This window comes from Leptonotus elevatus, chromosome 1, assembly GCF_054856555.1.
Source record: "Leptonotus elevatus isolate MCC_2025b chromosome 1, RoL_Lele_1.0, whole genome shotgun sequence".
Classification (NCBI taxonomy): domain Eukaryota; kingdom Metazoa; phylum Chordata; class Actinopteri; order Syngnathiformes; family Syngnathidae; genus Leptonotus; species Leptonotus elevatus.
The window spans coordinates 37,348,269-37,362,609 of NC_141239.1; the positions used below are offsets into that span (position 1 = coordinate 37,348,269).

A 14,341-nucleotide genomic window follows, 5' to 3' on the forward strand; every position below is an offset into this window, starting at 1 on the left:
TTTTTAGGTGGCACTTGTTGGTTTAAAAATGGTTAGGGAATCAATGGAAAATAAAATACGTAATAATGGAATGAAAATAAAAGCATTTGCCTAATAGCATTATTTTTTTTTTTACTTACTGTCACAATATTAATTGACTTGAGGCAAAAAGGCGCTATTATGCTAACAAAATGGTTAGCTATTTGGACGCGCACCTGTTTTGTACAGTTCAGTGGCTCCTTTGAAGAAGCGTGGCAGAGCCGCCTCTAGCATCATGACAAAGTCCTCCAGCTCTTCCGTCACTCCGACCAACATGTACTCGTTCACCAGGTTGTATTTAGCCTGCTCCAGAGCCCACTTGCTACCCACGTTCCTGCAAAAGACAAACGCTTGCATTTCTAATGTTCACAGGACCAGATAAGGGAAAGGAGGAAAGATAACACGCCGAAGGATTAGGACAAAAGGAAGGATAAAGGCAAAGGAAAATTCTGTGTAGGCGTTAACTTTTGTTTAAAAAAAAAGGCTTATGAAACAAAACAGGCAAGAACTGGGAACAGTTTGATCTTCTGTGTTGGAAATAGTTGTTACAGAGTGTTGAATTAACTTGACTTGATTGTAAAAACTAGCATCCAATCCAAATATACTTTTGTATTATATTTTTGTCTGACAACCTTTCACTTGCATCAAGCATGTTGTTAGCCTAATAGCATAATTGCCTGAGTCATTTTTGAATGTTTTCATCAAACAAGAGAACGCAACAAATTCAACAAATAAGAGTCCAGTTGCCTCGATTCAACCTTTGCAGATTCCCAGAACCTATAATTATTTAAAATCGACACAAACATAAAGAAAAACCACGTTTTTTTTATTGTTGTTTTTAAATGACTTAGGCACTTATTATTTTAGCAAAGGAATTGAAACTAAGTCTATGTACAGTTTTTTTTATGTTCATCTGTTCCAATACTTTTACTCACCCTAAAAATGTGTTGTGTCGTCACAAATAATCAAGTTAAATAATAGATGAAATGTTGATTTCATATTTATCTTTTGATGTCAGACCCAAATGTTTTCAGCCTACAGCAAAAATGGAATTGGCCTCCTCTCTGTTCCAATTCTGTTTGGCAAGGAGTCCAATTGTGTGGTCAAATAAATCTAACTGATGCTAAACTGACGTCACATTTGGATTCCCATCACAATGGAATGTGACACGCTAGTTTTTTCATATATAAAATGAAATATGACTTTGTTTGGTTTTGCTTTCTGGGGTGTCATTGTTACCACTGACCAGCATTCAGAGTAGTGCCCACAGAAAAAAGGAATCTGGAGCCAAAGCTTCTCTGGGGCGCAGTCAGAGCCGCCGGCTGACACACATTCATCAAATGTCTGAAACGTGGCAAAAAGATGAAATTAATACATTAATTCCATATATCATGAATAGATGAACATTTGTGCCTTTGGATTGAAACCTTTTTGTCTCCTTGCTTCCTGCGCCTCAAGCCGGGTCGGTAGTCATCTCCGAAACGCAAAAAGTAGTAATAGGAAACCAGCCTTTCAATGGGGTCTCTGATCACGTTTATATAGATCGGCTTAATTTTCACCCCAAACCTGAAAAATGACATGAGTAGGTTAGAAACTGAAGTGATTTGGAAAACGCAATATAACAGTGTTGTCTTAACCTGTGGGTTTCATTCATTTGATTTTGTTCATCATTTATTTAGACATGTATTCATTATTTTACTTTTATTAATATCATAATTTTATCTATTGTGGTTTATGTCTTGTGTTTGATGTAGTGTACTAGCCTGGCAAGCCACACCCACTTTCTTGAAAGAGCCGTCTGGAAGTGAGTCTGGATTTCCAGGCTAGTAGCTTACAGCACTTTGTTATGGCTGTGGTTGCTGCAAAGTGCTTTATAAATAAAGTTGAGTTGAGTATTAATTTAACTGGTTTCCCCCCATAAAATTGTTTAATTCAAATGTATTAATTATAATCATTTTGTGTTTAATTATCTAATAAAATAAATGATTAATAATTACAAAACAATGAATATATAACATTAAAATGACAGAGTATTGCACATTTATGATTTTTGTAATGATCAGTTCATTATAATTAAATTAGTTTAAAAGACAAATGGGAAAGGAATGCTTCGCTATTAACATAAGCTACTTGACACATTTTACATTACAGTATTAAAAAAAAAGTACTTTATTAAATAGTTTGTTGACTGATTTATCAAAAATAACCCACAAATATTCATAAAATAAAAAAATACACGTAGGCCTACATATAAAATGCAAAAATATTCATAAAACATTTGACTATATAATGGACAAATTAATCAAAAATATATATATAAAAAAAAAAGAAAGAATGAATTATTATATTATCCCCCCCAAATTTTTCTTTACATGATTTTATTAGTGTTTACTTTGTATTCTTTAGCAGAGCTAATAATTGGTTAGTTCAATTGTACATATATATTTAAACAATTATAACATTTACTTATAATTAATAAAAAAAATTAAATACATACAAAACATATTCTATTAAATAATCTTATTATATTAAAACTATTATACATAGTTTACACACTCATTAACCCACATTTTCTTAAAAACGGGAATATTTTCCACTCAATAGGAATATGAATATATTATTTAATTCACAGTATTTATTTTTACAACTAGAACACCTGAATTTACGTTCTGGGATTGAGTAGTTGGATATTTCATCTTATCTGCATGTTAAAAAAAAAAGAAAATCCATTGGTGCCCTTGAACACAAAAATTTGCTTAATCTTTCCTAACAAAAGTCAACAAGCTCCCTCTCTGTGCAAGTACAGAGCACTTGATCACCACAAGGAGGGGTCAAGTGTACACATTCTTACTTGGTGAAGTCCAGGAAGGAGACATGGCCATGGTAGAAAGCTGGCTTCATCTCCCTCCATTCAGTCACATTCTTCACAAACCGCACCTGAACCCAGGAAAATCCTCATTAGTTTGTTATAAAGTGTCCAGTCAATGAATATGAACACAAAGAAAATGTACAGTAAACCATCGCAAATGTCCTTCCAAGAACGATACAAAGTAATTGATATTAATTTAGCATAGTAACACAGAAGTACTTTGACTTAAGAGTGCCTGAATTTACTGTTGTGTTGTGAGCAAGTAAAGAAGGAAAAAAGTGCCGCAATTAAGGGACGCCGCCGGAAATAAGCAGGGACCTCCCTGGCAAGACATTGCTTGTATGGCAGCATATGTTGCTCCAAAATATGTACTGTATGTACCTTGGTTTTCTAATTAAAGTGTGAATATTTTAAAAAGGCAATCGATTGTCACCTGGTCCTGTATTGACATGACAGGGTTGTTCTTGGTGGTGTTGATGTGCAGGACGTGGTAGTGGTTCCTCCCGCACAGGTCGTAGGCGATGTTGGTGAAGGAAGTGCTCGCCGTCTTGGGCACGCGGTTGTAGATGATGACCACGTCGTCGTCGCTTTCGGACGCAGACGTCCACAACGAGTCCCGCTCCCGTAGGCCGTCTTGGGTGTGCCGCTGCTCAATCTCCCGTACCTCGTGCCTAGCAATGGCCCGCTCTGGATGGGTAACAGGAAGTTTAATACAGTCACAAAGAGGTATACAATTGCAGGAAAACGTATGTGAAGTCTTGGAATGACATGGATTTTGCCTTCATTTGTCATCAAATCTTCATCTACAATAAGTCACGATAGTAGACATTAGGGGTGTCAGGCGATTACATCTTTTCTTTAATTAATTTTTGAAATAAACTTTTTTTTAAGAAAAGATTATTAAAAATTTGGGCCGATTAAAATTTGTAATTGTAATTAATCGCATGACTTCAATAGTTAATTCACCATTAATCACAAATTTTACATCTGTTCTAAATGTACCAAAAAAATACTCTTGTTAACATAAAAGTGGAAAAAAAAGTTAAACTAATAGAAATATTATTATTATTTTATTTTAATTAATCGCATTACTTTAATAGTTAACTCACGATTAATCACACATTTTATATCTGTTCTAAATGTACAAAAAAATACTCTTGTTAACATAAAAGTGGAAAAAAATGTTTAACTAATAGAAATATTATCATTATTATTTTAATTGTAATTAATTGCATGACTTCAATAGTTAACTCACGATTAATCACACATTTTATATCTGTTCTAAATGTACACAAAAAAATACTCTTGTTAACATAAAAGTGGGGAAAAAAGTTAAACTAAATAGAAATATGGCTGCATCTTTTAGTCATTTCATAATAATTCATAAAATTGAGTTAAAATTAAGAAGATGTACTGTACTGTAAAAGTGTGATATTGATTTGTTTTGAGATAATTTTTCTGCCACTAGATGGCATAATTAATTGCATTTGTAAGACGTTGGTGACAGCTCAGTGCATTTGTCTTTATCTAATCTTTAACATGAAGTAACTTGTGAAATTCTGCACATTTTTAAAATTGTAAAACACAACTGGACCCCAGTCTCCACAAATATACGCATTATTATTAAATTTATTACTGCTAAATTTTGATGTGGACGTGTCTGCTGCGTTGCGACTGGAATTCCCCCAGTACAGGCTTTCCAAGTAAGGGGCGGTCATTAATCGCACGTTGGAAAAATTAGTGGCATTAAAGGAACTTTAAATTACCTCAAAATTAACACACTAATTTTGACACCCCGAGTAGATATACACTCTATTTACTTAGCACGCCTTGAGACATGAGTTTAATTTGTTCTGTGACCATGCTTGAAACTCAAAACACTCATCTCAAATCATCTTTTCCCACTGAAATCAATGGAAAGGCCATGAATCTTTTACAGCCTCCTAAGAATGTGTTTTAAGTTTTGTCAATTCAATGGACCTCAGTAAGCTGTGGTAATATTATTTACTTTATGCAGAGGATAAAGAATATATGCCTGTGAGTATAGTTATACTGTGTCTACATGTGTTTCTTATATATAATACAGCGACGCCCATGCTATTCATTAGCCCATCTATGGCATTTTGCATTGTTTGTTAGCATTAAGGTAAACAAAGTTTCCTATGGCAGTTATGTTATTCTAAATAAAAAAGGTGTAATTTTCCGAGTCTTATGTTTGACAGTAAACCTCAACTGTGAGTTGAGTTCACTGCCAACATAGCTCAGATTTGTCCGAATGACTACTTGCATGTCGAAAAAAAATAATTTGATCACTTATAACTGAAGCCCTGATTGAAACAACATGTAAACAGACAGAGTGCAGACTGGAAAAAAACGGCTGACTTCTCCGAGAACTAATTGGGGTCACAAGTCAGCCAATCTGGAGTCCAATCAATGTGGCACGATTGGAGGTGTTGGTTAAAACTGCCCTGTGCTATGGAAAACACACCGGTTTGCAGAATGTCGAACGCTTTTGTTCTGTGCTGCTGGTAAAACTACTCTATGGAGAGATTAAGCTAAAGTTAAGTTGTACTCTTTGTGAAGAAAAAAGGCAGAGCACAGCACCATCAACTGCTGAGACTGTTATTCTATAAGAGACAAAACATTTTTTTCAAGTTTCAGGACATTTTGCAGCAGCTCTCAGTATGATGCAGACCACACATTTGCAAAATGCAACAACAATAATAAGCACTATAATGATTCGTTTAAAATGGTTGCAGTGTTGAAACTTACAATAGGGCATGTTTATGTTTGTTGGTGAGTAGACAAAATACTTCACTGAATAAAAACCTCACTGTGCTGTCCGCCCACATGCTCCATCTTTGTTTATTCTGGTAATCGGTGTGCTAAATGTCTCATAGGTCTGTTAAAATCATGCTCAGGTAACTTTCTATATAACTACTGTATGTAGGGGAGAGTGGGGTAATTTGTGCCAAGGGGCAAGTTATTTAGAAAACCATAGAAGGTGGTCATGTGGCCACGTATTTTTGAAGAGACATCCATTTAGCTCATTCGGTAAAAAAAAAGAAAAGGGAGACACATGGCTTGAGAGGTAAGCACATATAAGTTCAACAAACATTTTTTGGCCCTCCAAAGCAAAATTTCTATGATTTTATGATTGTGTTTGAACAATTATAGACAACTTTGAAAACTGTTCACACATTTTAGTGCTTTACATCACAAGTCTATATAGTTAGCATGATGTTGGCTCAAAACAGGTGGGGGGTGCATTTTTTTTCAAAATGGTGGGCTTTGGGTTGTGTCAAAGGGCCTGGGTTAAGTTGTGCAAATGGCACAACTTCCCCTAAATTATCATTATTTACTCTATATTAATTTTTTGTATTTTATTGTTGTTGTAAACTGTATTCTTACATTTGATCACTAAAAGTGTGTGCCATTTTTGACATTGGAAAAAGCAGTGAAAGAGAGGAAGACCATACGTCTGGTTGGAAAGGAGATAAAATCTGCAGGATGGCCATAAAAAAATAGAGGGATAAGAAAAAAAAAGGCTCAGGCTAACCCTGCCGAGCACTCAACAAGTGACAAATCTGTTTTTGCTGCTCACTTGGGTTGCGTGTCTTCGGAAGTTATTTTTCCCTTGCCAAAATCCACAGAAAGATAGAAGAAGAAGAAGAAAAGGCCTCTGAAACCTGCAAATCAAAGTTTTGTATTGAATTTGTCTTCCTTTTATATAGCATTATCGTTTGTGACTGAATTCTGACTAATGGCACAACCTACTCCACACTGGGGGCACACTTTTTTTTACTCTCTAAAGCTATATTTCTCAAACAGTTAATGGAAGATCCAAAGTGATTGCTCCCAGGGATGCAAAACATTCTAAACTAAAATTTTAAGTTGGAGGCATTCCTGTAATCCCCTTGCGTAAGACACTTTAGGTAAAAACTGGCACTACTCACACAATTTTTTTTTAGCATAGAAAATAATTATGAAATGTTTTGTATTTAGGGATGAAAGTAAAACCTTCAAAACCTAAAAATGTGGTGGTACAAGTGTGCTTTTATATTTTAACGTCATCCCTGTAACCCCTGCTTTTTTTTCTTCAGCTGCAGCTGGAGCCCGAGTCAAGATGGAGTGAATTATGAACAGTTCCAAATTCAATCTGTCACAAAACCTTCAGGCGTTTCGCTACAAAGCTGAAGTTGATGGGAGAATTTCACCTTTAAGCATGACAATCCAAATCGACAAAAGAATGGCTTGACTCGAGGAAAATCCATTTGAGAGTTGCAAGAGTGTTGTGCACAAGAGATGTCCTCGCAAATTTGGACTGCTTTTGCAAAGAAATGCAAACATTGTTAAGCCAACATGATGATAGACTCCTACCCAAAAAAGACTGAAGGCTGTAATATAAATCAAAAGGTACTTCTACAAATTACTGTGGTACCTTGAGATATAAGGTTAATTTGTTTTTGTGACTCAAAAGACTCATCTCAAATCATCTTTTCCCATTGATATGAATAGAAATTGCATTAATCCGTTCTCGCATAAATAAAAAAAAAGAAGAAGTTTGGAATGTGTTTTAAATACGTAGCACATAGTATAATATTGTACAATATAAAAACATGCCGTAATGACAGAATAAATTCCAATGTAAAGAATGAAACTGTTTTGCCACATTTTTGGCTTCACTTCAGTGGACATTGTGCCACGGCTTTTTCTGGTGTGCGAGCCTTGGCCACCATATGATACAGACATACGGATATGCATGCATACGAGTCGTTCTGTGCAGTAGTGTATAAAGAATATATGGCTTATGTTCGTTTATGCAGTGTTCAGATCTCAAATTTTTGCTTGCAAGTCAAAGAAAAAAATTAATAAAAATCAGCATATCCCGAAAAACTTGTAAGTTTGATCACTAGTATCTCAAGGCACCGCTATATAGTGTTGGGAAGGAATTATGCTTTGAATAGCGTTAACTCGGGGTGGTCCGATTAGTATTTTATGACGCTGATTCCGATACTAATCATCTGTGAGTGAGATCAGCTGATACCGATACGATCACGTGGATTAGTTGTGCATTTTTTCAATTTTAGAGCTGCTTACTGATTATTTTAATCATCGATTAATCTGTCAATTATTTGTTTTTAATATTATTTATTTTATTTATTATATTTGATGACTGATTTAAAAAAAATATTATATCCACATTTCCATCCTTTATTGTAAAAATTTGAAAATATGGAAAAATGTTGATCATTGTCTTCCTAAGTAAAAGCAGACGTTTGCAAATGACTTACTTGGAATAAACACAAAGATAATCGGGTATGGTCATGGAGGACTAAAGAAATATGATCATATTTACTGTTGAGCACTGTATTAGATTCCTTGTATTAAAAAGAAGAACATTTACAGAGGATGAGACATCTTTCAAGGAGACTTTCGATGATTGCTTTTTGTGAACGGCAATGAAAGGGATTTAGTTTTTAGCGGATAACAGGATAAGTGGAAAAAAATAAACAAAACGAAAATAAATTATTTTTAGAGTAAACTAATAATCATCTGACAATTTTATTGAAATTGGATAATTTCTCACAGCACACATGATGATTCGTTTGGGAGAGGATTCATGCCATCAATTAATTTAATGTTTTAATATTAACCACTAAATAGATATATTCTTTTCAAATGTAACTGTAAAGATTTATATTCCTGATTAGCTAACTTTCTATAGCCACTCAACCTTTTACTTTTTCTTTCATCAAAAAGTGAGCTTTGTTCTTATTTTAGATGAAATATCTCATTCAACCGGCATAGGATAGTTGGACATGATTTACTGCGCCAAGATTTATCTACTGGGGTTGAGACGAAATGATGAAAAGCTGCGAGACGAGAGCCAGAGGTGACGGGCCGAGGGTGAGAGGTTGGCAGTTTGACTGGAAGGTGACAGTTATTTGAAAGCTAGCGGACGTGGGACGGGACATCAATTCACTACAAATGAGGAGGGTGGAAGGTTGGTGTGTGTAAACTGGAGTAGTGTGAAAAGATTGCGCACAAAAGCAGCCTCTTGCCTTTGTTGCCTGCAGGCTTTTCTTCATCGGAATTCATGGCAGACTGACTGCTGTTGACAATGCTCAGAGAAGCCTGCAGGAAGGTTCGACTGACGGGATCGTGCGTGTGTGTGTGTGAGAGGCAAGGAGAGGCAGCGCATCACAGGAACCCCTAATATCCGTGGGAGTTCAAAGCTGTCACAGCCTTGCCACTTTTATAACAGGGGTTCTCAACATTTTTGGTTTCAAGGGATTGCCTGACAGGGAAGACATTTTTCAAATTTTCCTCACACTCTTATTGCCATGAAAGTATAACTACTATATTCATGATCTGTTCATAGCAAATCCCCGGATATTTGCAGTTTATTAGATGCCGCCAAAGCATTGGCTAAATAGGAAAGTAGTCATTGGTGTCAAGGAAGTCATATCTTATCTAAATAAAGGCCTTGCACTGCACTTACCCATATTTGGCACTGTTAAGTAAATGAACAGGAAGTAGCCCGGTGCCTTTTTCCGCCAGCTTGGGGATGAACTAGGTCTCAGTTCGGCAGTATGTATTTGTCACAGTTACAAAATAAAGTCATGGCTTTGCCAATACAAAAGGGGAGCCGGGGAGGAGGAAATGTCATAAAAGTAGAGCATGCATGGTTTATTGTGAACAATGCTAAAATCAAACACTTCAATCACTTTCACCCCACCTGGTACATGACATCAGTGGGACACCACATTTATTCTTGGTTCCTCCATTCTATCGCAAATGTTGAATGACTGCCCCATTGAAAATAAATGGGAAAAAATTGATATTAAAGGTTAAATTATGGGAAAACTGTAAGTAATGTGGAATGAGAAAAATGTTACCCTAGGAGGTGTGATTTTTTTTTTAAGCAAGTTGAAATTGGAACAGTGTAAATCGTATGTATTATGTGGGAGTTATTACTGGCCAAAAAAGCAGGCGGAATAAAATGCTATAATAAAGAATCCGAATAACGTAAGTGTACGTGACTGCGTTCAGTATTCACACAAGAATAAAAATTCAATAAAAAGATAAGGAAGATGCTATATTCACACTTTGAACGTGTGCACAGATGCAAATTGCTGGTGTCGGGCTGAAAGCTCATAGGTCAACAATTTTGTACATTTCATTTATTTTTTATTTTTATGTATACTACAGGTCAGTCCACACGTGGATGTTATTTTAAAAAAGATTGACCAAGAAAGTGTCGATAATGCAATGTTAATGGCTGAGCAAACATGCCGTTTTGGGGGGCTCCTGAAAAGTGACTATTTTGAAAGAAATAATTGTACTCTTTTTATCCTAGTCACAAGTTTAGCCGTGTATATGTTGTGGATGATGTTTAAATAGTGAATTGGTGAGACGAAGATTTGTTTGGAAGGTGTAACTCACATTGTGGTTGTAGGCTAGCGGGCTAGCTAGCAAGAAGCTACAGCGCGTAGCATGTCGCTGGATTCTCAGCTCCAACTTTCGCTCCGAGTAAGTTCCAGTGAATACCGGTCGCCATTTCCTCCTCCCGTCCGTGAAGCTTTTTCAAACTGCCCGCGTGTGGAGGACAGGACACGACTAATCAATTCGTTCATTCCCATCTCCCCCCCCCCCGACATGTAGCGACGGTCACACTCGCGCGGGCGTGCACGCGCTCTCTCTCGCCCTGATTAAAGTTGTATCTGGTTACAGATGGAGCCGCACTGCGCCCGTGTCTGGCGCAAGCGTGAAATCACGCCAGGTGGCTACAAAATGGTGTCTGTCAGTCAGCGACAATTGCAGTGGAGACGTCCATTCACACGGCAGCCAACATCGGTAGCAACAGTTGCAGTGGTCAGACTTCACGGCCTGGGGCTCACGTGTCCTTTCTAGGATTATTTTTATGAGCAGGGCGCTCGGAAAGCTGGCTGTGATATTCCAAAGAAACGCGGTGTGTCAAAGCTGCGACAATGCCAGCCATAAATATTAGATGGCAGTCGAGCACCAGGCGTCTGAAGGCTTTTAAGTGGAATAGCATTAAAACGCTCTCATAGCATGTTCGCTTCACATTCATCATGTGGCTCAGGGTGTAGAGACGGTTGTTCAGTAACTAGAAGGTCGACTGTTTGATTCCCGCTTTCCCCAAGTCATGTATTGTTGTGTCCTTGGGCAAGGCACTTCACACACATTGCCTCAAGTGCTACTCACACTGGTGTGTGGAAGGTGTGAATGTTTGGTGGTGGTCGGCGGTGAGGTAGGCGCACACTGGCAGCCACGCTTCCGTCAGCCTTGTTGTGGCTACTTAAGTAGCTTACTGTCACCACAGTGTGAAGCATGAATAATGTATCCACTCCATCGTAAAGCGTCTTTGAGTGTGTGGAAAAGCTATATATCAATCTGATGCATTATTATTATTATTATTATTAGCATCATGTGAAGAAAAATCAATATGAACTATCTCAAATAAAGGAAAAGCTATTTCTTCTTACCAGGCATTTCACTTGCTTCAAGAATTAATTTTCTTAAAAAATATGAACCTATTAAGGCTGTGAGATTGTATTGGTTATGTGCTTGTTTAGGTTAAAACAAAAAACACCACAATTCTGTAAGTGTATTTTACTACACCAGTTTTAAGACAGTGCTATTTTTTTTAAGGCTTGTTATGGTTTGAAAAAATGCTTTCAGTTCAGATCATAGAAACAGTTGAATACAAGCATTGTTTTGACATGAATTTCGCTTTGCCGGCGTGTCTATTTGTATACTGGAATGTAACCGTTTACCGCCATTGTTGTATATATTAATCTAATACATTTTTCAACAGGTAGGCATGGAAGCAGGTCACGCCCAGCTTGTCTGTCAAATTCAGGTTCGTAAAGCACTATAATGACTAACATCTACCTGTAGATGGCAGCGTTGCATCACATTGGACAGAGCCGTTGATAGAGAGAGCCCACTCTCAGCAGGGTAACAAGATGGCGTCCATATGTCATGTGACAAGCAGTTGACCAATCACAGCGTAGTACGAGTTGGCCAAACTCTCTCTATCAACAGCTCTGCATTTGGATTTCAGATAACCACCTCTTTTGAATAGAAGATAAAGATTAAGGGTCAATCTCAGCTTGTAACGTTGATTATGAGGGAGATAAATGCCAACACATTGGAATTCGGACACGTTTAAATAACTCATACTGAACAGAGCATGTCTAAGTGTAGTATATAAAGAGAGCATGTGTCATGGTAGGTAGTAAAAAGTAAACTGAGTAAAAGCCACTGATTTTCAACTTTAGTTAGTTAGTTAGTTAGTTAGTGTCACTCGCAGCACTTTTCTTAATTGTAAAATGTATCTGTAAATGCATTTCTATGCTGTCATCAAAAGGACTTTCTCAGTCTTATTTGTGTTGCTTTATACAGAAGTTTGAGCAGGCATCACTAAAGTACAAAATAATTCAGTCAGTGCTTGACGTTTCTTTTCACAAAAATGTTTGCTTTTTTTTTCTTAACCACATTTTGGTCAGAAGCTTCTATTTGGTAATTACTAAATAATGGTAAATGCTCCTTGTGAAAGGAGAAAGTCTACTTTTTGTTTTGGAAGTTCAGTGCTAACGTTGTCACAAAACGACATGGCAGTGTATGAATCAATGCAAAAATATAGTTTAGATTTTTATGATGATTCACATCTGTGTGCAGAACAAATTCAAATTGTTGAGTCTCATTGTATTATATGTATCGTACCACGAGGGCAACGTTCACAACACGCTTCATGAATTGTGTTTTTCGTTTCTTTCTGACTGCTGGCCTTGAGTGACAAACAAGATGACCAAACATATCAACATTAACCTCGCCATCTGGAAGGCTCCAGTAGGCTTCCAGACATTTCTGAAGCGCAATGACAAAAAGCTCGGGGGGTCAATCGTATCCCTACCAACAACGTCCAAACTATGCTAAGAGGCCGGGAAAAAGCTCCCGCTCCAGACACTGTGTATTTTTTTGCCAAATTTCCAAACAGGCCACAAGGACAAAGACAGCTTCTTGGGCTTTGTAGAACGGCCCATTCATTACCAGACTACTTGGCACAAACCTCCATATCAGTGGGCAGCACACATACACACAAAACGAAGCTTAGCGCTCCCATCTGAGGTCATTTAATTAGAGGACAAAGGGCCGAATTACTATGGCCACACAGCGGGCTGCCTTTCATTGCACATTTCTGCCACTTCCTCCCCTCGAGCCGTCTCTGTGCATTAAAAGCCAATTATGAAGCGTGAATCCAACACGGGTCTTAAACACTGTGACAACTACAAGCCTATTACCCCCCCTGGTTTTCACTCTCGCCCACAGACAGCGGGGAGACAGAGTGCTTGTAGTTGAACATATTTACTGAGGCAATTTCGCGGCCGATTAGAGACAACCATTTGGAGTCATCATTCATATTTTGCCACCAGATCTGCGAAAATGGGACGGGCCGTCATGTACTACCGTTACTGCTTCAGCTCGTGATGGGATACTCAAAGTGAGGGAGGCGGGATGATGCTTTGCCTAAGCAGATCATAAATCCATCACGGCCGCCTCTTTGCTTCAACCTAGGGGAGGGTAAGCCCCTTGAACCAAGGCCTTGGGTTAGGTGGGTAATAGAGATTGGCTATCGGCGCCCTGACTGAGGTGCACAGCTTTTGCCGTTCTGCTCGGATGCCGCTGGATTGCAAAATCAATGACGGATGACAGAGACGAGACCTGGCCGGCCGGCCGGCTGGCTGGCTGCTTTATAAAAAATGACGTTCATCGACTGACGCTGCTGCTGGGTTTGTGGATCCGTATGCACAGGCTTGGACGGGTTATATGACAAAAGTGACAAACATTTGGGTAAACGCAGTACGTCAGAAAATTGTGTTTTCCTAATAGATCACGATTCATCAATTGCGATTTTATCGCAATTTGTCTGTGTAACGTTTAGCCACTTACAGTTAGCCTCGAATTTCCTTTGTAACTTTGAACACTTTCGCAAAATAAGAAAACAAACGAAAAAAGCATCCAATTGGCCTGATTCAACCTTTTGAATTAGCAGCACATTGATAGTTTTTACTGATATTGTGACCGTTTATTAAAAACGGCATAGGTAATTAATATGGTATTATGCTAATGTTATGCAGCTACTGCTATCTCAGAAATTTGCCAAAACATCAACCTTAAACATTATATGTGACCTCACTAGTTTGAACATGACATTCTGTTTAATATTACATTTGTGGAATATGAGTTAGGAAGCAAAATCCAGCCATTTTATCCATCTCAGGGGGCGGCCATTTTGCCACTTGCTGTCGACTGAAGATGACATCACAGTTGCTCAGGGCTTAGGCAACGACCAATCACAGATCACCTGTTTTCTGAAGCTGAACTGTGATTGCTTGTTACCTGAGACCTGGGCAACTGTGA

At 37.8% G+C, this 14,341-nt stretch overlaps 1 protein-coding gene across 1 annotated transcript in view; it reads right to left on the reverse strand.

Annotated features, from left to right (window-relative positions):
• hs2st1a (heparan sulfate 2-O-sulfotransferase 1a) overlaps window positions 1-14,341 on the reverse strand; it is a 43,986-nt gene that overhangs the window by 4,968 nt on the left and 24,677 nt on the right. Inside the window, exons 2-6 of the mRNA XM_086069154.1 lie at window positions 3,321-3,574; window positions 2,870-2,955; window positions 1,446-1,584; window positions 1,265-1,362; window positions 195-352 (exon numbers count right to left, since the gene is read on the reverse strand). Coding sequence (XP_085925280.1) covers window positions 195-352; window positions 1,265-1,362; window positions 1,446-1,584; window positions 2,870-2,955; window positions 3,321-3,574 — 735 coding nt within the window. The remainder of the gene's footprint in view (window positions 1-194; window positions 353-1,264; window positions 1,363-1,445; window positions 1,585-2,869; window positions 2,956-3,320; window positions 3,575-14,341) is intronic.